The sequence below is a fragment of the Carassius carassius genome, chromosome 37, assembly GCF_963082965.1.
Source record: "Carassius carassius chromosome 37, fCarCar2.1, whole genome shotgun sequence".
NCBI classification, from domain to species: domain Eukaryota; kingdom Metazoa; phylum Chordata; class Actinopteri; order Cypriniformes; family Cyprinidae; genus Carassius; species Carassius carassius.
Window position 1 is genome coordinate 19224425 of NC_081791.1, and position 24443 is coordinate 19248867.

The 24443-nt window shown below is 37.4% G+C and overlaps 1 protein-coding gene and 1 long non-coding RNA gene across 4 annotated transcripts in view; one reads left to right on the plus strand and one right to left on the minus strand.

Annotated features, from left to right (window-relative positions):
• LOC132118289 (uncharacterized) overlaps positions 1 to 5962 on the plus strand; it is a 32816-nt gene extending 26854 nt beyond the window's left edge. Inside the window, exon 4 of the long non-coding RNA XR_009425886.1 lies at positions 5015 to 5962. This is a non-coding gene — a long non-coding RNA (uncharacterized LOC132118289). The remainder of the gene's footprint in view (positions 1 to 5014) is intronic.
• Positions 1 to 24443, minus strand: part of LOC132118285 (zinc finger protein 385A-like) — a 79271-nt gene that overhangs the window by 6314 nt on the left and 48514 nt on the right. For 2 of the 3 annotated variants that reach the window (XM_059528011.1, XM_059528012.1), the window contains exons 2-4: positions 21850 to 21995; positions 14902 to 15012; positions 5956 to 6127 (exon numbers count right to left, since the gene is read on the minus strand). In XM_059528011.1, coding sequence (XP_059383994.1) covers positions 5956 to 6127; positions 14902 to 15012; positions 21850 to 21995 — 429 coding nt within the window. Of the gene's footprint in view, positions 1 to 5955; positions 6128 to 14901; positions 15013 to 18365; positions 18987 to 21849; positions 21996 to 24443 lie in introns of those variants that run through there. The other variant, XM_059528013.1, reaches the window with a different exon arrangement.

The window sequence follows — 24443 nt, forward strand, 5'->3', positions numbered from 1 at the left end:
AACTAGATCTCTGGTTTGACAGGAAACAGTCCTCTCTCTGTACATTTCCAGGCGGATTTCTCACTGTCTCTTGGTTTGTGGAGATGAGAGTGTGCTGTGCTCTATATTTCTTTTGGGCTTGAGCTCCTGTCAGAGCCTCATAAAGATCATCTGGATCAAAGCATGGGGCGATGACATACTGCTCTTTTGGAAGATACAGGATGTTACAGAAAACCCTGTGACCCTTCAAAAAAACACCAAATATAGACCAACGCTTCGTCCAATAGCTATTATAGCATCAGAATTGACAGACCAAACTATGTGGCTTGTACTTGCGCAGGTTTGGTTTTGAATAGCCTGAACTTTTAACTCTAAGCTAATATTCCCAGGGCTCTTTTCCACAGCACACCCCATTCCCTTTCAGGCCCCCACCCTCCAACAAACAGACATACTCACACACTATGCGTGTGTGGTGAAAAAATGTGGGTTTGGCCAAGTGCATGTGGTTTGTGTTAGCAGATCGTGGTTCAGGGGTGGAGGAGAGTGTGTAATGGGGGATTTCAAAATCCTCCATACTCTGGATGGTTGCCATCCACCACCATCATTGACATGTCCTCCATGTTCGCGGCAAAGTGTGCCCGCCTGCCCTCCATTTATTCTTGCTCGGCATATTTGAAAGTGTGGTTACAAAACATGCACTCTCAGAGGACTCATATTTAATGCTTAAATTAACACACGCCTTCCTTCAACTGCTGAAGGAATCAGTAATCTGTAAACACTAGCTAGTAATGATGTAAGTATTTTTAAGAAGGTTCAGTGGTCCAGAAGAACCCCCAAATATTATGACTCTTATAATGCTTTAAAAGTGCAACTGTTGCAAACCAACAGTGGGCAGGGAATTATGGACATCACTTAGTATCTTTCTGTTATGCTGATTTGCTGCTCAAGAAAGATTTCTTATTATTAACAATGTTGAAGACAGTTTGTGCTGCTTAATATCTCTGTGGAAATCTTGATACTTGTTTTCTTTGATTAGAACATCACTTACTTGAAACAGAAATATTTTGTAACATTATAAATACTTGTATAAACTGAATGCATCCATGCTAAATAACTTCAGAACTCATACATGGTTTGTGTGTATTATATATATATATATATATATATATATATATATATATATATATATATATATATATATATATATATATATACTCTTTTAAAATATATTCAAATTAGTATAGGTCCTATTTGATAAATTAATAAATATATAAAAAGTAACTAAATCACAATTGTTTTTTCTGAAATTAATTGTGATCAATTTAATTAATGTAGAAACAGCATATAGTATATTTTTATATTTATTTAATGGCATCTTTTTTAATGACTAAAGGTGAATATGACTGGTACCAATACCAATACTACTAATGTCTCTGAGATTTTTTTTTCACAAAAGCCCATTAGAATGTCATATTTACCTGTGCCCTTCAGCAAGTAGAAATTGAAAAACTGTATTAAACGATGAATTCTAAATGAAATATAGATTAATCCTTAAAGCTACAAAAGTTATTGATTTCACTTTTTTTTGTTATTTGAGGAACAGACATCATAGCAACTGGGTTATTAGGTTTTTTGGCTGCTAATACTTTAAGAGCTGCCACTGCTGAACGTGATGCAATCTGACAAGCATGCTCGTAGTTTCATTCACACTTTAATATGAATTAATACAGGCTACAGTGCGTATATTTGTGCATGCAATGAAGGACACGCACTATGAGCACAGTATAACGTTTGACAGGACAGGAAAATTAATTTTTACTGACATATGGCCTGATAACATTTGACCTCGGTTCACTTCTGTTCTGCTGAAGCTGCCTCATCACCTGTACCGTTTCCATGCTCGTTTGACTAACACCTGGCACTGAGGCGAAGTGGAGTGGGCATCTGAAAAGTCTCCTGTTTGATGTGCTCGTAAAGACATTCTGCATCTAAACAAACACAATTCTTGTCAAGAAAAAAAAGAGACCGAAGCAGCAGTTGTGAGTGGGGTGGCCAATTTTAACTCTGCCTCTGCATTTAAATATTTTAATACCTTTAAACTACAAAAATGAATCACCTGCCTTAACAACTTAATTTTGACAGCACTAATATAAAATATATACTCTTAAAATATATACAAACATATAGTTTAACTAAATATATAGTTAAACGTTGAATTTATTTAATAAAATAAAGACATTTTAAACCATCTGCTATTAGATATTACTTTTTTAGTTTTAATGATTTAACTTTAAATATGTGATCTTATGTGGTCTAATCCACGCAATATAACATTTTTATTATATGAATATATATGAGCAGCAGGAACAGTTTTTTTTTTTCTGATATAATTGTAACTGATACAATGGGTGCAAAATCCAAATAGGAAGTAAAGAGCAACCACAGCACAAAAACTAAAAATAACAAATTATTACAAATTCTAGTGGACTGTCACTTAATTATAACACAACATGATGTATACTCGATGCTGAACAATTGGAAAACACTTCGTCTGTATAAGTTTCATCAAGTGGTTGGGACTAAATCTGCCATGACAAAAAGGGTACAGTAAATGATTCCTGTGCATTCAGTAGAATTATGATAGCTTAGTTAGAGGCTCCACATACAGAACCTGAACCCATGAGAACAATCTCTCAGTTTCCAGACAGTAAACTAAACCTGCTATTAATGCTCTCCGGTTTCACAGCATCCAACAGCTGTAGCGGAGAAGACAGTATGTGACGTGGTGAAGCAGGGGTCTGGTTGTGACCTATGCAGGCGAATCAGATGTTCTAGGGGTCAGGTAGAAGAGAGGCTGGCCTTTACCCCACTTCTACCCTGTCCATCATTAATGATTAATAAGCCCTGAAATAAGATGCCCCAATGAGCTGTGTGACTTATTAATTATGGAGTCGGGTGCATTCATTTGCCTCACTCAGATCGCTGTTTCCCAGATGCATCTTCCATCCAACACAGCAGGCCTGTTTACCAAACGATCCATGTCGTCTTTTGTAGAGTCTGCATGTTAGAGTGGTGATTCTTCCACTGTAGCTCAATAGAACAAAGCTGTCGAAGATGGAGAAAGATCTAGCTGGAAATTTAATGGCACTTCAAGCTTATGCTGTGAAATATGGAGGCCCAGAAGAGTGTCGTGCAGCCTTCTGTCTCTATACAATCTCCAGATGTGTAGAAGACTGCTGGAGATGTATGGCTTCATTAAACAGTGTGACTGTGCAGAAGTGGATCTTGGGGACAAACAGAGTGCTAAAATGGTTCAATGCCAAAAATTATGAGCATCCTGCGAAGTCTCCATGTTATTATGGGCTCTGTTAGTCGCATTCAAAACTTACAACAAATCCTCACTGGGATAAAAGTGTTCATACAACAGGAAATGAAAAAAAAAAGTTAAATTTAACGAATAAGCAAAAATCATAATTAAATGAACCATGAACCATTCTTTGTAAAAGAGCTTAGATTGCATCTGAGCATAAACTACATACATTGGTTGGGATTTAATTTTTTTTAGCTTGAATTTCATCTTAAAGGGAAGTTTACGTAAACAATTCTGTCATAAAATAAACCTATTCTGTATTTATTGATTTATAAAAAAACAAATGGAAATATTATTACAATTTAAAAGAACGTTTTTCTATTTTAATGTTTTAAAACTAATATATTCCTGTGATGGCAAATCTTAATTTTCAGCAGCAATTACTCCAATCTGTCCATTTTTTTCTTTTCAGGACTAAAGAATATAAAGTAAAAAAATCAAAAAAACAAATTTTTTTTTAAAATAAAATATTTTGTAAAATTATGAAGGCTTTATTATAACTGTAACAAATGCATCATGGATGAATAAAAGTAAAAATGTGTATTTTGGGGGGTGAACTATCACTTTAAATTATCACTGGTTCAGAAGACAGTCAAGGAAACATGCAGAAAGCAACTGAAACTCTATAGCTACTGTAAAGGTGACTACACAGGCCCTGAGTATTGTCTTTCTACCTCTGTGAAAATGCTGGCTCTAGTGATGCGTGAAACAAAATCATCAATAAATTACATCTCCGGCAGTTGAGGTCCAACACAGCCTAGTGTTTCTCATGAAGCGTGGGAATTCTCCTCTTGAGCTTTCACATAAAAATACACACACACAGAGCACCCAGCAAGATGTGTAGACAAGTGAGATAATGTAATTAGGCCCAAGCACCGAGCCCTGATGCATCCCCAATATCTACTCACATGCTTTAAAGTTAATCTCTGGCTGCAGTGGAAGTAGAAAAAAAGATGAAGAGAAACACACCCAGTGAGCTCTAAACTTTTACAAAATGACTTTGCACTGTACAGTCTCACCCAGACACACACACACACGCTGGGATTATGATGTCCAGATGGAACTGCAGCTGTCAGGACCCTAGGGGTTGGCAACTCAATGAAGGCTCTGTTGTGAAACTAGTATTATGGGAAGGCATCAAAACAAAGCAATTGTCGGGATATACAAACAAGCGAGCCACCGGCCTGCTAGGGGTCAGGGTCAAGGGAGTAATCTTTGGATGGAAAATGGCATTCTTTCATATGTATCTAGTTTCACATTTAGATCATGGCCGGTTTGTTTTGGCACTCTCCCGCTGGAATTCTTTCTAGGCCTAAGGACTATAGACAGTTTTTTCTGGACAGGCAAATCCCTCAGTGAGAGACACGGCTATACTGTCCTCCTCCATCCTCAATGAAAGAGATGTTAAGCAGGACAAGATGCTTGTATGCATCTAGATTTCCAGATGCATGTAAGTCACACACAGACTTGCAGGGAACGTTAAATAAGAGCTAAAAACTTGCAATAGGCATTGAATCCATTGTCCTTCTGAGGCCTTTGATATGGATTTCTTTTGGCGTTCATGAGTGTAGTTTAAAAACTGAAATTCAAACACTTGTTTTAAAGCTTCTCATAAAACATCTACCAGTTATGTATTTTATGTTTTTTTTACCTCATTTCTGACAGTTTGATCCAATAACTGGCACGTGAAGAGAGCAGGGAGCACAGATGTAAAGAGAACGGGAAAAGAACAGTGGCAAATAACAGGCACAAGAAGGAGTCACCCACCCTCTTGCAGTTTATAAACTCTGTGCCCCCATTTCATCTCACCGTCATAATGATCTGTCGATGTTTAATCATTTCTCATTAAAGCAAGATCAACTGCGATGTTTCCCTTCTGCCCTCTTAGCTCTCTGAACTTTTTTATATCCACATTCTTTGTCTCACCCAACTCTCACTCACTGCTCACCCTGTGCTCCAGCTCAGCCCTCCTAATCCCAAAGGTTATTCTGATACAGAGACAAATGGGTTTCTAATACCTAATAGTCCTGCACACATCTCCATAAACACATCAGCTAGGCCTTCCTAATAAAGCAGTGACGGTCAAAGTCACGCCACTCTAGTAAAATTAGGCTCTAAATGAGGTGGTCCATGTCTGAGACCTTCATCCAGACTTCCTCAAGATGTTTCAACAAGACAAACAAGGAATGCACCATAGATTGGCTGTTTTAAATCTTGGCCTGGGACTGAGGGATGTTGTTTTTGTCTATTTCTGTTGTACAGTTGGGACTGTAATTGCCCTGTGACAGACCCCAGGCCTTCAGTGTTGGGAATGTTCAATTGGCTGCTTCTTAAAGAGTGAGGTCGGACCACACACTTGGAGAAGATTGAATATTTGTGGCATCTTTATGTCTCATAGGGTGAGTTAAGTGTCCTGGCTTTCTAGTCATATCTTTTGAGAGTTTTGAAGCAGAATAGACCCCCTTGTATTATGACTGAAAGAATCCATATTGTTCAGCTTAATGTCTTTTCTGTGGAAACACATTTTCTTCCCAAGCGTTCTGTGTGAGTGAGCAGAGACAACCAGATGTGCATGTTTTACAGTAACATTATTCTAAAGCTCTTACCAGTTTTGCTGGGGTCAGTATCTGAGATGGCCAGTAAGGGTCCCGTTGGTGAAGGGGATGAGACGGGCCCGGAAGGAGGTTTGTCACTCTCTTGTGGGCGACTCTTGGAGGTCTCAATGCCTTTGACTCTCCTAGCATGACGGTTCCCCTTGTAGTGGGCTTCGGCCTGACTCTGAAACAAACACAGACAATGCTGCTTAAACATTCTATAAATGCAACGTTCAAAGAGGTACACAAACAAAACAGTTAGAGTTACAACATTTTTAAAGCTCAGGACACAGGCCATATTTGACATCTTTTTCTGGATGTCCTGTCCAGGAGGCATAAAATGGGCTTATACCTACATGCTTGTCCCTGGTCACTGATGCCACATGGAATCCATTTCCTGTGACTGTAACACTGTTTATGCGTCTGCTTTCAGATGTGTCTAATAAAGTAAAGCCCACAAAACATCAAACGAATAAACTTCAAATAAAATAAAATGTTATTTATTTTGTGTATATAATAGTTTAGATAATATATATGAAGTCATTTCAGCACTGTAGTTAAAAGTGATCATGAAACCATTCTATATAAAATATAATAACTAATAAAATTAGCAGTAATTATACAAATTATACAATATTTGTATATTTTAATACATGTTTATTGGCATAATACATAATGATAAATGTTTAATTGTATGTTATTATATATATATATATATATATATAATTTTTTTTTTTTACATATATCATATAACCATTATTCGTGACAAACAATGTGTATTCTGGCTATATATCATAATTATATTTATAATTTAATATTATAAACAAATGTAATTCATTTTTAAATAAATGTCTGATTTGTTTAAATATTTATTTAAAATAAAAAATTTACGGTTAGATTAGGATTAGGGTTAGATGTAAAAATTTCTTGTACTAAAAATAAAAATGTCTTAAACAGACCTTGTACACAGATGTTATAAATGAAATAAAATACTATTTATATAAGTATTTATACCATTACCCATGATAAATAATATGTATTCTGATTTAATATAATTTAATAATGATAATAGTAAGAATATAAAAAGTAATAATCTTTTATTTTGATTCAATTGATACATCAATTATATCATCAGTTTAATTTTTTGTAATTTTAAGATATTCTGTAATTTCAATATTATTTTAATACACATTATTATTATTATTTTTATTATTATTATACTTTAATAATATAACTAGAATGCTAATAATAATCATGAACAATTAAAATGACAAAATTATTTGTACAACCCGAATTCCGGAAAAGTTGGGACGTTTTTAAAATTTTAATAAAATGAAAACTAAAGGAATTTCAAATCACATGAGCCAATATTTTATTCACAATAGAACATAGATAACGTAGCAAATGTTTAAACTGAGAAATTTTACACTTTTATCCACTTAATTAGCTCATTTAAAATTTAATGCCTGCTATAGGTCTCAAAAAAGTTGGCACGGGGGCAACAAATGGCTAAAAAAGCAAGCAGTTTTGAAAAGATTCAGCTGGGAGAACATCTAGTGATTAATTAAGTTAATTGATATCAGGTCTGTAACATGATTCGCTATAAAAGCTTTGTCTTAGAGAAGCAGAGTCTCTCAGAAGTAAAGATGGGCAGAGGCTCTCCAATCTGTGAAAGACTGCGTAAAAAAATTGTGGAAAACTTTAAAAACAATGTTCCTCAACGTCAAATTGCAAAGGCTTTGCAAATCTCATCATCTACAGTGCATAACATCATCAAAAGATTCAGAGAAACTGGAGAAATCTCTGTGCGTAAGGGACAAGGCCGGAGACCTTTATTGGATGCCCGTGGTCTTCGGGCTCTCAGACGACACTGCATCACTCATCGGCATGATTGTGTCAATGACATTACTAAATGGGCCCAGGAATACTTTCAGAAACCACTGTCGGTAAACACAATCCGCCGTGCCATCAGCAGATGCCAACTAAAGCTCTATCATGCAAAAAAGAAGCCATATGTGAACATGGTCCAGAAGCGCCGTCGTGTCCTGTGGGCCAAGGCTCATTTAAAATGGACTTTTTCAAAGTGGAATAGTGTTTTATGGTCAGACGAGTCCAAATTTGACATTCTTGTTGGAAATCACGGACGCCGCGTCCTCCGGGCTAAAGAGGAGGGAGACCTTCCAGCATGTTATCAGCGTTCAGTTCAAAAGCCAGCATCTCTGATGGTATGGGGGTGCATAAGTGCATACGGTATGGGCAGCTTGCATGTTTTGGAAGGCTCTGTGAATGCTGAAAGGTATATAAAGGTTTTAGAGCAACATATGCTTCCCTCCAAACAACGTCTATTTCAGGGAAGGCCTTGTTTATTTCAGCAGGACAATGCAAAACCACATACTGCAGCTATAACAACAGCATGGCTTCGTCGTAGAAGAGTCCGGGTGCTAACCTGGCCTGCCTGCAGTCCAGATCTTTTACCTATAGAGAACATTTGGCGCATCATTAAACGAAAAATACGTCAAAGACGACCACGAACTCTTCAGCAGCTGGAAATCTATATAAGGCAAGAATGGGACCAAATTCCAACAGCAAAACTCCAGCAACTCATAGCCTCAATGCCCAGACGTCTTCAAACTGTTTTGAAAAGAAAAGGAGATGCTACACCATGGTAAACATGCCCCATCCCAACTATTTTGAGACCTGTAGCAGAAATCAAAATTGAAATTAGCTCATTTTGTGCATAAAATTGTAAACTTTCTCAGTTTAAACATTTGCTATGTTATCTATGTTCTATTGTGAATAAAATATTGGCTCATGTGATTTGAAAGTCTTTTAGTTTTCATTTTATTAAAATTTTAAAAACGTCCCAACTTTTCCGGAATTCGGGTTGTATCATTACAATGAATATAAGGTCTGTTTATGATTTACTATTAACACTGTGTTTGAATAAGTCAAGATGAAGAGATGTAACTGAAAATGTGACCATTGTTAAGCAAAAGGATATATTTAGCAGTCTCAGCAGTCAGTGCATAAACAGGACAAAGCCAAAGGAAACACAAAACACTTGACTATTGTGAAAGTTCTAATCTGCATAAACAATTCCACATCTCTGATGTGGCACAGTCTGTCCACTCATCAATCATGCTGACTTGACCTCTAGCAGGAACACATTAAGAGATATTTCCAGAAACACTGACACAGGAGCTGTCGCCTGTAGTCTGCATCCTCGTTACAGGGGAGCGGAACCGCCATGCAGCACAACGCGTATCTGACGTGCCTCCCAGCAGCACGCTACAAACAAATCAACTAGCAGCGGCCTCCCAAAACAGCGATGACTTCAGAATGCATCCCATCAAGACAAACATGATGATTATTAAGTGGCAGGATTATGTGTCGTGTGAAACCGAGAATGAGTTGACAACAGTTGCTGCAGACACTGGGAGCAGGACCAAGAGACTCATACCAGAGTGTCATCCAGGGCTCAGACGCTCACAACATTAGAAGAGGCACAGAACCCCTGCAGAGACTCATGGGAACAGAAGAGATTAAGACAGCTAGGAAAAGCCCTCAGAGACAGTTAGGGTACACTTGCAGTGAGGGAATGGCATTAGGTTGGCCCTTCCTGTCTGTTGTGGCAGGTTGTGGGCTGTAATTGGTGATGACAGAGCCTTATATAGCTAGTGGTCTGTAATCGAAGCCTTCAGGGGTTTGAAGGAGCTGCCTGTCTAAAGCACACAGGAAACTGAGGAGGATGTGGGAAAGAGGCACTAAAAGAGCACAGATCTCTGGGATTAAGGAGGAAATGGGTCTCTGGCAGGAGCCAGAAAGCTCAGTGGATATGGGGTTAAAGCACAGGTGCAGACAGAGATCACACAGACAGAAAAAGAAAGTAAAACAAGCTATATGAGTTAAGGAATGTAAAACTGATGATACTTGCAACGGAGTGAAGAAAAAAATCCACGTCCACATCCAAGAACAAATGAAAAACACAGTTCATGCCATTGCCATGTGCAAGGACTAGACTCAGTCTAGGACGGTAATCACAACCATGAGTTACAGAGATGTCAATACTGGAGATTCCAAAGATTTTTAACTCTTTTGGTTCTGGTTCCAATTACTCTTAACGATTAATATAATGATAAATATCTATTTTTAATTCTTGAAAAAATGCATTTACACAGATGTTATAAATGCAATCAAATAATTAGTTTTACCTGTACTGTATGTTACACAAAAATACCAAAACAATATATGTGGTAACATTTACAAATTTTTTTAGAGACAAATTAAAAAAATAGAAAAACCTATAACAAAACTCATCTAGTGCATCTTTAGAAATTATTTCTTACAATTAGTTGCAAGCTGTATTTGTTTGATTGACTAAAAATAAACTTCGTTAAAATAATTTGTCTGGGAATCAAACAAATTTTCTTTTGGGGGGGGGGGGTCAGAATATATTGGTTCCGCTAACTGTTTTTGCTTCCTAAAAAAACATCTCATAATAATCATCATTTGAGGAGTATCACTGGTTGCACAGCATATTTTTGATTCAATACAAAGAAAAGGTTCGTAGGAGTTGTTTATTGAGCAAACAGACTACACTGTTCATGCGCTCTATTTCATGCTGTAAATTCAGTAATGCTGTTGTGTCACCGCTGAAAAGCAGTTCAGTTCTCTGTCAGAGTATTTCAACACTGGTGGAAGAATTCTTGTTTGAGAACCCTTCATGGAATTGAGTGGTTTGTTTCCAGTAAAAAAGTTTGTGACACTTGACAAAAATGACACTTGACAAATGACACTTGACAAAAATACATCTTGTAGCCAAGCTCTTTTGGCCAGTTCTTATCTCTAATTCAATAAGATAAGCTGACCAGTTTTAGCAATACAAACCCAGTTTTTACATTTTAACTCTTTGAACCCACATACAGAATCCATTCATTGAAATTCTCAGTGAATGCTTTCTTAATGAATCGACTTACAAGAGAGGGCATACATTATGTGTGAAGAATACCTCAGCCATTAGAAATGAATACAAATCAAGTACCAAGCCAAATCCATGATGTGCCAATGAGAATGAAGTTCTCGTATGAATGCAGCGCTATCTATAGAATAAGGAAATGAGGAAAGTTCTCGTCCAGATGGCACAGGGTTGACAGATGAGTTGGCTTTGAGAGCACAAAAAACTAAGCACAACAGTGAAAAAACAGGGAGCACAAAGAACTTTTCCAAGGACAAATTAGGACACAGATTGTCTCGGTCTCATCGAACCACATGTGAACAGTATGTAATGCAACATACGCCAACAAAAATACAATAACAACAATAAAAATGGGAAAGGGCTGCAAAAGGTGGATTGACAGCTGTGGCCTAACATGAAGCTCAACACGCATATGGAAGTTAATTTGCCCTAGTGATGGAAAGCCTAGTCAACGAATGACGGAAATTGTGCAACAGCGGTGGGCCACTGCAGTTCTGGCAGAGGAGGGACACGCAGTCAACCCTGTCCTGCAGCAACAGAGACACAATATGGTGATATCAATTCTGCAGCACGGCAAGGTTATACCTCCATCTTGCACTAGAGTGAAAGGGACAGAGGGACACTGGCAGCACCTCATAAGACAACTCTGAGCCACTAGTTTGATGAATGCATCAGACAACACATGCTGTCAGCCAATAGTCTGCTTTTTCCACTACAAATGTCCTCAGTTATCGGCACTGGGGGTTAGTAATCTATGAATCCATAATGGAGCGTGAAATGATGATGGGAAGGAGGCAAGGGAATAGATATTTTCAAGGGAACAAAAGCATTGCTTTATTCAGCATATAGTAGAGGAACAAAAAGTAGACTCATTGCTCAGTGTAACCATTTAATGAAAGATGGCATTGTATAATTTAATCTCTTAATGTACTGTAGCTGAATCATTTCCAGTGCAACAATGCATGAAAGACGCAGCATAATGTCTAATACAACATCAGAACTTGCAATTCTTTGATGTCTTTTCTTTTACATTTACATTTATTCATTTAGCAGACGCTTTTATCCAAAGCGACTTACAGATGAGGACAGTGGAAGCAATCAAAAAGAGCAATGATATATAAGTGCTATAACAAGTCTCAGTTAGGTTAACACAGTACATGTATGGGATTTTAAATAATAAAAATAAAAATTAAAAAAATAACCGATAGAATAAAAAAAGAATAGAGCAAGCTAGTGTTAGATCTTTTCACATACACATACACATACACACACACACACACACACACACACATACAATTGCATAATAAATGAAAAGAAAATAGAATACAAAAAGATTAGAAAGGTAGATTTTAAAGAATAGAATTAGAATAGTGAGTGTTAAAGTTAGAGGGTCAAATAAAGATGGAAGAGATGTGTTTTAAGCCGATTCTTGAAGATGGCTAAGGACTCAGCTGCTCAGATTGAGTTGGGGAGGTCATTCCACCAGGAGGGAACATTTAATTTAAAAGTCCGTAAAAGTGACTTTGTGCTTCTTTGGGATGGCACAATCAAGCGACGTTCACTTGCAGAACGCAAGCTTCTAGAGGGCTTCACATAAGTCTGAAGTAACAAATTTATGTAAATGGGTGCAGAGCCAGTGGTAGTTTTGTAGGCAAACATTAATGCCTTGAATTTTATGCGATTATTAGATCAAAAATACAGAAAAAATTTTAATATTGTGATATATTATTACAATTTAAAATAATTGTTTTTAAATTTATTATACTTTAAATTATCATTTATTTCTGTGATGCAAAGCTGAATTTTTAGGATCATTATCACATGATCCTTTAGAAATCATTCTAATATGATGATTCATTATCAAAGTTGGAAACAGTTCTGCTGCTTAATATTTTTTCAGAACATGTGATACTCTTTTAGGATACTTTGATGAATAAAAAGTAATAAAAAAAAATAAAAGAAGCTATGTTATGTAACTCCTTCAGTCTTGAAGGAGTTCCCCGAGAGATGCTTAGCACTTGTTGGCCCAATTGGCAGGCAATAGCAGAGCAGGAGCAGGATAGCAGGAGATCATAAGCTAAACCTGACATTTTTGTCCGACAAGCAAACCAGACAGGAGAGGAGATTAACGTCGGTGGACCTGAACATATAAAAGGTGTATATTGATGTCTTTCTGTGGTTGAAACAAGATACTTTCTCATGTTCATGTTCATGTTTATTTCATGCCATAATTAGTAAAGAGGAAGAGATGATCGGTTCAGGTGCTGCTTGAACTGAGGTGCTACAGTAATCTGTCATGAGACATTAAAGAGCTACAAAACAGTATTTATTGTTACAATTTCTTAAAAAAAAAGCTGTGAATTTGTTTCATACCTAAAGTAACCTGCTTTGTCTTGTCTGTTGGCACGTTGTCAGTGTCCTTTTTAGTGTGAGAGCTTCATGGCTTGTCGGACATAGCAATAGTAACAAAGTGCGTGGGTCTTTATGAAGGGTCAATTACAATTGCATAAATAATGCCATGAGATTAATGGGATTTAAATGGGCATTTAAGGAATACTTCAACCAAAAAATGTAAATTCTGTCATCAATTACCCACTATTCTAATGAGTAAATGATGACAAAATTTTCAATTAAACAAATAAATAAAGAGAAAGAAAAAGCAGCCCCCATTTTCTACCCCTTTCATGGAAAGTGTTGCGTGCCTAAATTTGTGTATCGTTAAATGCAATGATGCCAAGCAGGGAGACATTGTAAAAACAGGGGTGTTGAAAGAATATGAATATTATTTACAAACCAGGACAGCTGCAGGTGTCAGAGATGTCCAAGCATCAGTCAAGAGCTTAAGGTTTATTGAACAACATGCATTATTATTTACAAGCATGCTTATATATGTGTCAAACTCGTTTGACTTAAGGTTCATGAACTGGGTTGTAAACTAAAAGCATCTTTGGATGGCACTTTGGGATGTGGAATTTATATCTGAACTAACAACTGTCTAGGATATTTACTGTGAACCAAAACAAAGCAACATTAGATGACAAAAATAACTGTAGTATAAAACTTCAATCTAATCTTCACCTCCCTTGAACTAACTACAACTCTTAAGTCCAATTGCTTCACAGAATTGCTGAGTCTCAAATTGTCTCCCTGTAAATCATTAAAAGCGAGCTAGGCTACAAGCAACTTTTGCAGGTCTCCACATGCAGGCTTGGCCTCTCCATCTTCTCCCTGTCTTTTATTCTCTGGGGCTGTGGTTTAAAGGAAGCCATACATCTGCTCGATTGGAGGGCCAAGATTACAGACTCACACCAAGAAAGCCACTTTCTGCCCATGATTACAGTTCTCGTCCATAAAAATAGCGCAGGCTAGTGGGGCACTCCCAGGTCCTGCTCCGTTACTAATCTCACACATGTCACAATGTCTGCCACAGCTGCAACCGAATTCAGCCCAGAATATTTCAGGCTAAAGTTTCTCCCTCCAACAAGCATAGTAGAAATTTGGTGCATAAACAACTTAAATAATTGCTTTCATTGATGCATGAAGAATATTGGAACAGCATAATGTGCGATACGGATTTTGCAATAAATGACTGTGGCAAGTCTGAAATTGAAAAATTGGAAGTTGTTTTCGTAGGAAGTTCTTACTTGTGGAAATAATATCTTCATAAAGACTTTGTGTTGAGAGAGATTTTCTGTAAAATAGTGTTAATCGTCGAAAGAAAGAAAAAAACACTTCATGCTGTAAGCTTCCACTCTGATGTGCTTTGCGGATACTGTACTTCAAAGAGGATTTGCCGTTGGCTATTTCCGGACTAGAAAGCAGAGGGTGCAAAATATCTCAGCAGTATAAACATAACGCTCATATTACATAGAAATCTCACTCGAAGAATGCTATATACCATTTCAGATCTTCAATAAAGCAAGCCATTTGAGTAAAACACCAAACATGCATGAAGTCAATCGGTCCAATATCAGATACCTTACCTCCGAGTTGAAACGGATCTGGCAGACATTACAGGAAATGATTGGCCGTTTGGTCTTCACCAGTGGGACTCCAAAGGTGTGGTTGATCACTGCCTTCTGAACAGGATCCATCTGAATACAGAACAGGAGAAAGAGAAAGAGGGAAATGGAAAAGAGAAAGGAAGTGTGAAACTAAACTCTGGTCCGACTCCCATTAGACAGACAAGGTCGTTAATCATGTTGATGGAAATGTCTAGGTGGCAGTACAGTGGCTGCAGAACATGGCTAAGGGCAGCCATATGGTGTAAAGAGTCAGGACACCTGTGAGGTCAAGTCAGGGTGAGCAGCAAATCTCCTGCACAACTGTTGTCCAGCCCTCTATCTATCTATATCTATCTATCGATTTGCACAACTGTTGTCCAGCCCTCTATCTATCTATATCTATCTATCTATCTATCTATCTATCTATCTATCTATCTATCTATCTATCTATCTATCTATCTATCTATCTATCTATCTATCTATCTATCTATCTATCTATCTGTCTGTCTGTCTGTCTGTCTGTCTGTCTGTTGTTATAACCATATATTTAGTTTTAACCATATATATATATGGTTATAACTAAATATAATTATAAATATAACTATAATTAAAAAATCTAATAAATGTAACTTAAATATGACAAATATATTGGTAACACTATAATATGTCCCTTAAAAGGTCCTTTCAGTAAGGTCTCTGTTATTTAACGCAAAACTAACATTAAGTAACAATGAGCAATGCATTTGTCATAGTATTGTAATTATTAGATAATAAATGTTGTCTCAGGTCTATTAAACAGTTTATATATATGTATTCATTTGTTTTGAATATAATATTCTATACAATAATATAATATATTATTATATTATATAATTTATATTTTTAAACAATTATTTACACAATAATATTTATGTACATACTACACACACACACACTCACATCATCTTTTAAATTCTTTCTGTTAGATCGGTGTCCACCATGTAAGAGGTCATATTTTAAAATAAATTTAACCAGTTATCCTAAGTACTGCATCCAATAGCGCCAAAGGCTAAGCCTCTGTTTATGACCAGCTTAATGCACAAAGCCTGATGGTTGCAGTCCAAAAATCTTTTGGCCTTGTGGTCTGCGTTCGCTGCTCTATTGTTATATGAGTCCTACCATTATTATTTGCCTGATAGTTTCATTTCATTTAATCAAAAATTTTGACTTGACATTTGATGCAGTTAATCTTCATACTGTACATTGACAACAAATTCGTCAACACTGTCTTTCTGTCAAACTTGATTTTATTATTATTATTATTATTTGACTAATGAAGTGGAAAGTAACACAGTACATCTAGTTGCAGAAAGAAAATGTTTAACCTTTCAAAAACATCTATAATGGTTGTACTTTTCATTCCAACTTCTAAGAACAATAGTCTAAGACGGGCCAGTTTGGAACATCTTCTCTTGGCTGGGAAAGATGGGGAGAGGCTGAAAATAATATTCTCTTAGTTAAACAAAAACATTTTGAAAATCTGCAAACGGATCATATCCAAGCGACCCCCCCTACTAGAAGCAAACACACAGAGAGCTGAGATTTGGTTCATTTGTGGGTTAGCAGGCCTTGCACTGGACTTCCTCAGAATTTTGCTTCTAATCTCTTTTGGCACATGCCTGAAAACTTGATTCTGCGCAGCCATATCCGTGGAGGTCCATGATGCTATTGTGCATGTACAAAGTCCACACTACATCAGTCAGACAGGCACTGGATTTGCCACGATGATGTTGTTCTATGGCTTTGCCTTCATGAATCTCCAGAGGATTAAGAGAAGCTGGCAGTTAGCTGGGTAATCAGAACACCTCCAGCTAGAACACATCAATAGATACAACTGTCATTACTAACAGCCTGGACGAGGAAACGGACGAGGGAGGGGCTCCGACAGGCTCCACTAGAAAAAAATCAAAGGCCTGAATAATAACTTTTAAAGGCTCACGTCTTTTTTTTTTTTTTTTTTTTTTAAGTCTGCTGGCTGTGTTTGAATTCAGAACGCCCTTCTAATCAAGATTTAATAAGATACAGATGTTGACATGCATCTATAGACCAAAATCCTGGGTGTTGGTCCATCAGGCTTAACTTCGTGAAGTAAAAATAGCACTGCAGTGAAGTGGTCTTCTGCTGGTGGCGATTTACTCCTCCGACCTTCTCGGAAAAGGGAGACATCTTGGCTCAAGTCTATCTCAACAAATTTCCTCCAGTGCAAATGATGTTATGATAAAGCTTATGAGGATGCTTCAAGAATAACTAAAAAACCCACAAACCACACCTGAAAGATACTTTAAAGGCATAGCACACCCGAAAATGTGTATTCGGTCATCATCTATTCACCCTAATGTCGTTCCAAACCAACATGACTGACTTTCTTCAGCAGTACAAAAGATACTCTGAAGGACACACAATATAAGTCAGTTGGGTCTAAAACAACACCAGACTCTACTAACTTGCATTGTATGGAAAATTTTGGAACAATGGAGATTATGTTTTAACTATCCCTTTAAAGGCCAGTACGTGAAATATTGCTGGTTTTATCAAAGCTTCTCCAACATGCTGTTTTTATGGTATTGGCAGACACTGCATCTATACTAATTATCAAAGTCAGCAAGTAAAAGCGCATGTTACATTTATCCATTTGACTAGCACAGTGTCTGTCATATGACGCTCCTTCTGGAAAACCACATCCTATAAACTGATAACTGTTCAAAAACAGCCAGATTCTTCTCATTAGAAAAGCACAGACCTTTTAATGACCCCTTAAAGGGATAGTGTACGCAAAAATTTAGATTCTACTCTAAATTCTAGGACTACTCTCAAAAAAAGGTCCGAATGCTGTCACTGAGGCAGTACCTCTTCAGCAGGTACACATTTGTACATACGGTATCATATCAGTACCATAAGTCCATATCAGTACCTTAAAGTAACATGTTATTACCTAAAGTGTATATAGTACATTAGTATCTAAAAGGTATGAAAATGCACCTTTTGAAAAGTAACTGCCACAGTTATAGCTTTTGTAAAGGACAAAAACACATTAAACATTTGTTCAAATATCTTCTTTTGTGTCGTGCCAAACAAAGTCATATAGATTTGAAACAGAATAAAAGTGAACGAATAACTGTGGGTGAACTAGCCTTTAAAAATAAATATGCCCTTACAAAAGTATCATAATATAATTTAGAGTAAAAAAAGATCCTGTGTCATTTATTACAAACCATGGATTGTTTCAGCCTGCTGAACACCACAAGCCCAAAATGCACTGTGTTCAAATACAGAAGAAGGTGCAATGCCACATAAAATATCCCACAAAGCTAATAAATGCTGTTCGCCATCCAGCGCTTTACACAGAGAAAAGTTCTCAGCTTTGTTACATCTCTGCCTGAGCTATTTCACCGAAGGGCACTCACCTTCTTATCCTCAGAAGCGCTTGGATCTCGCAGCTGCATTGGATCCTCTTTGAGGGAGCTCGTGTTTGTGTCTGGGAGGGTGTGTGTGAGAGAGTGTCACTCATCAAGAAGGGATCCTAGCTGTCCCACCACACCACCTGATTCTCCCACATTCACACGCTTCTGTGCCCCCTTCTGGGGACGCCAGCGAGTGATACTTGTGTTTGCAGGTCCAAGATATGATTAATTGTTGTCTCTCTTCCTAGTTTTGCTTCTTCTTTTCCAAATTCGGTCATCACTCTTGCCTTTATGGTTTGATTTCTTGTTCTCCGTTGCTTAATCTTATCCACCTTCCTTCCATTCTTCTCTCCATCCTTCCCGACACTTCACAGCAAGCCAAGATTACGTTCCTGGTTGGATGCTATCTCTTAATTTTCCTCTGTCTCTTACTTACTTTTCGTTCCTTCCCATATTTTTTACTCCAATAATAAATTCTGTGATTCTTTCCTGTGCTCTCTTTCACTGATCTCCTTCCACTTTCTGTTCTACATGCTTACTCGCTGACTGCTTATTTTGCTCAGATGCACTAAGAATGTCATGCACTCCCTCTGTTTTTTTTTTTCTTTCTCACTCCCCAAATCACCCTCCACTCCCTCATTCTATCAAAAGCACAAGCTGCACAATTCAGTCCTCCTCTGGCTCCCCTGTCATGACGGTCCTCTCGCTCTTGCCACATACCTCTACAAAACATGTGGAAACAATACAGCGGCGACCCAGGCGAAATGAATAAAACTACTAAAAATATCTGTACTTGCAATTGATATCTTCCAGCTATTAAGGTCGAAAATTACAGTTCTTGAGGGGGTCATCAGAGGTAATGTGCATGCAGCCAAAAGGTTCCAACTCCAAAAGTCCACGTGGATTTGCATAACTCAGTGAGGAAAATTGGCAAGCTGTGTGCATAAACGTCACCTTTTGCGAGTGAAAGAAAGCAAGGCTTTACTCGAAGGAGGCTGCAGGTAAGATGCAACAAGTTGGCACACGAGCCGCCCGATTTAACGCCTCTGAAATTCCTGATTCTGCTGAATAAGCGAGTGTCCACGCCATAACCAGCTGCTTGGTATAAATTATTCAGGTGCCTCAGTGCCTGCAGGCACATTGTCTGAGACAGGCAGGTAGAAGCCAAATCACATTAAAGACAAATTACAGCTGGACTGTAGAGGAATGGAAGAATGGGGTCCACCCCGGCTCTATCTACAGCTGTTCAAAAGCCTCTGATATTGGTGAAATTTACAAAGCAATATAATTTTTTGGCCAAACCCACACATTTTTGAAAAATACTTTGAACTAGAATACAGCTTCAAGTCTGTTTGATCAGGCCATTGCATTCCAACATGAATGCGATTCCAGACGGAACAACTTTAGCACAGCTGACAAATTGTGTGTTTACAAGCAGCGCTGGGGAAGCTGCTTTGAAACGGCAGCCTGCCAAACAAAGCTAATCATAATTTAAAGATAAAAAAAAACTTCTTGTTTATAACAAAACACAAAGTTGTAAAAACTAGCTACACTAAAGTTACATAAGGAGGTGTAATATGTTTTTTTTATAAATAAACTATAAGTAAAAAGATTTAAAGGGATAGTTTACACAAAAAATGAAAATTCTGTCATTAATTACTCATTCCGTTTCAAACCTGTAAGACCGGAACACAAGTTAAGATATTTTTCTTTCGGCCCCTGCATAGACAGCAATGCAACTACCATGTTCAAAGGCCAGAAAGGTAGTAAGGACATCATTAAAATTGTGACAGTGTGACATCAGTGACACAACCTTAATGTTATGAAGCTACAATAATATTTTTTGTGTGCAAAGAAAACAAAAATAATGACTTTATTCAACTATTTCAATTTTTCAAACACGAAAGTTCCACAAAACTTGCATGAACGTGCATCGAAAGCTGACAAGGAAGAGAAGAATTTGTTGAAATTTGAAAGAGAACTTCTTGGGATGAACTGATTCAATAGACTCAAACATACTTTCAAACACCATAGACTTTCAAACAAAACTGTATGAGCTTATTTGATTATTATTACACTGTGCACATTTGATTTTAATTTCTAATATATGACAGTTCTGCTAAGTTAATAAGTAGTAACACATTTTTTATGCATTTTGTATGAATTTATGTATTTGGCAGACATTATATAAAAAGAAAAAATTTTTTTTTTATTAAACCGCATAACCGATGAAAGCTAGTATAATACATCAATAGAAGCATATATATATTACAGTCTGTGTGAGTGAATTCCTTTAAATGTCAGTATTACATTAGGCAATGGCGTAAACACTGCAGTGTGCTTTCACTGTGGTGTCCTAGAGTGTCCTAGAGAGAGAGGTCAGCCTGGCCTTCCAGCCTCGCCAACATCGCCACCTACTGGGCATCAGAAGAATTCCCCCTTCGGACATCTGGTCACTCTCACATTGAGCCGTTAACCGTAGTGATTAGCTTAGTGCAACGCTAAAGCTGCCTCAATCTAAAGATTACAGCTCAGTGTATGAATATAAAATAAATGGCGGAAGTACACGAGACAGTAGTTAAGCTCTCAGATGCTGACTCTTTCACAAGCTCATGCATATTTCAAAATATTTAAACATCCCTTGGCTCTTACTAAAAAGATAATAATGTGGCAGAATTGGAAGGCAATGTGTGATGTGGATTTATTGAGCTGGCATGGGGAGATTGTTTTTCCCTTCTCAGTGTTACGAGACTGTGCCAAAGGGCAGGCCATCTTTCACATTGGCAACAAGTGCAGGCAAATACAGGGAATTTAGGAGAGAGAATACAAACGACGGACATTTCTGGCATGGCTGGATCCCACGACTAACCTTTCCCATTCAATTTGCTGACCAGCATCCTCATTTACATAACAGAATGCAATCTGGGAAATGTGCAGAACAGACTCGGAGTAAAAGTGCTGAGAGAGTGAAACAAGCTGCATGCTAATCAAAATGATTAGCTATAAGTCACGATGGCATGAGAGAACTCACAACATTACAGCGTCCAACAGACAGCAGCCTGGCAAATTCAAATACACGAACAACCCAGGTATAATATTTAAGGTCATCTTTTATTTAATCTGATCCCTATTTCATAACAAGGACACATTAACATATTATGACATTAATACACCAGATCTGAATAGTGTAGGGGAATATTTTCAGGAAATACTTGGATAGTGCACATAAAAATGAAAACTGTTTCGTCATTTATGTTGTTCAAAACCTGTATAACTTTTTTTTTCTGTACAATGTCGGGAATGTTGGTAACCAACCTGTTTTGATGAGCATTGACTTACATTGTATGGACAAAATACTATATTTCTTATATTTCTCTCAAAATATATAGATAAAAACCTATAAACAATATAGCATATTTGTTGTTTTTTTAAGAGTAATGCAATAATGCAGCATGGTCAACAAAGGTTTTAAGAGGTCTAATCTCACCGCATTGAAGTTGTGGAAGAGCCCAACGCTGTGTGGAGGCTGAGTCTCCATAGGAAACTGTAGGAAGGGCTTCATATCCAGATGAGGCTGGATGACTGTGGGGGTCCGCAGAAACGTAGGGATTGCCCCTGTTCGGTTGATGCTTCCTGCAGAGACAAGAAGAAAGCAGCTAAAGTTAAAGAAGCCAAACACACTAATTCTTTCTTTAAACTTTCCGAATGAGCTTAGTGTCTTGTCACTGGGTTAAATTCGTAACATCAAGCCAGAATAAAGAACCTTTGATCAAATTCTGACTTTCATGAAGTACTGAGGTAAAACACGGAGGCTCAGAGGTGGCTGTGCTGACACACAAAACTCATCAGAGAGATGTCAACATTTGGTTATGAAACAGCCCCCTCTATCTCTCTCTCTCTCTTTCTGTCTTCCAATCCACGTCACTGAGTCTGTTCCCTGTCAGCCTGTCTTCTCTTATCCTTTACAGCCCGCGCAACCTCTTGCATGAGACTGTATGAGGACCCTCTCATAAGAATTAAGCTTTAGCGAGCAGTTACTTTAAGCTGCTTAATTTCTGCTGCTGGATTTTCCTCGCCTCAAATTCCCTGCAGTCTTAAATCTGTTCCCTTCTATCTCTCTCCGTCTTCCCCTCGCTGCCTGTCTCCTTCTTAATCTTGGATGATTTCTTGGCTTCTATTTCAAGATTGCTCGTCAAGACTACTCTCTCCTGATTTCCTAGCACAGTTGAGATGGTTTCCTCACGTAGGAGATGTCATTAGGATGAGCTGCTGTGGGCACACATGACAAGATGCGCAAGGAGAAAGAATGAAGGAGGAATAGAGATTGAGAGATACGCTGTCTCAGCCTGGCCACAGCTGTTCCTCCTGCTCTCCTGCTGGAGCCTCGGGTCTGCATGAGTCCTGGCATCATTAACTCAAATTAGGCTTGCAAGACTCCTCACTGGCTGCACAGCACACAGGGAGATAAAGAGCAAGGGAGAGAAGGAGAACAGCAAGAATAAGGAGGCAGACTGGTTGCAAGATTGCTGGTGAGAGAGAGAAAGTGCCAGTGGTCGCTTCTGGGCACTGCTGGTCCCTGATGCAGTGCTCAACAAACGACTCACTCTCTAAATATTCCCTTTTGCTGCAAACAGTTCTCTTCAAAAGTGCTGCAGTGTGCCTTAAAGAGATAGTTCACCTAAAATGGAAATTGTGTAATTTGCTTATCCTCAGATGTTGTTATTTGTTCCAAAAGAGAGATTTTCTTTGAGTATATAGTTATCAGGGGCTTTCAAGCTCCAAACAATACACCATAAAAGCACAATAAAATATCAAGAAAGTGATTCTTCTGGCTCATTCACTGTATTTCAAGTCTTCTTATGCCATAAAGACTGACATTTAAGCCATTATTTACTTCTCACAGCAAACATCACACATTAGTTTTAAATTTATGAGATTTTTTTATGGTATCTGGAGGATCAGGTGACACTGAAGACTGGGGTATTGCTGCTGAAAATTCAGCTTTACCATCACAGGAACTATTTCATTAAAATATGGCAGCTAAGAAACTTCTTTCATAAACATAAACATTAATAAACTTACCAACCCCAAACTTTTGAAAGGTGGCATTTGTTTATTATTAACCACAAATCAACATTTAGTCCGTAACTAGCTTGCCCATACAAATAAACTTAATGTTTAATATTTTAATTAAAAAAAATCTAATTATAATATTGTAAACATTCTGTCTATTTTATTTTGATGTTTATTTAATATATATTTTCATTATAAATAATCACAGAAACATATATTCAGAGTTTTTACCAATCCCAAATTTTGTAACAGGGTTGAAAGGGAGAAAAAAAACATTGATTCTAGTGAACAGAAACCAAATCTGCTCATATTGTTTACATGATGATGTGAATTCCTCGTATACAATATACGCTATATTCACATTCAGAATTCATACTGGCATTACGTTTGGTTACTGTGATGCTAGATTCATTAAAGAATATTACTGAATAACAACTTTTGCATTTTAATATTTTTTTAACATTTTAAAACCATTGTCACTATGAGTAAGGTGATTCAAACAGTCCTATATATATATATATATATATATATATATATATATATATATATATATATATATATATATATATATATATATATATATATATATATATATACATAATAATGATACAGCTAATTCTTAAGTGCACTATCCTTTTAACTGGCTAAGAGTTTGTCTGAATGGCACTATGCCCTTCAACCACATAAACAAGGCAGAATACTAAGCTCTAATATACACTGCCACTCTGTGTGCTTGTCACTGCAATACAGTGCTGACATAATTCAGGACATGTGTGACTGATCCAACGAGAGGACCCAAGCCTGTTTAGTCTGTCCACATGCCAGCAGAGAAATGGCACAGATTTGTTGACATCGAGGGAAAGACGTAGAGGGAACACAGAGGGAAACAGAACACGAGTGCACTTGAAGCGTGTGGGGGACAGTTGTCCTTGCAGCAGAGTCAAAGTGTGTGACAAAACACCATGGCCAGCATGCATAAATCAGGTCCAGTCTGCTTCCTGCCCCTAG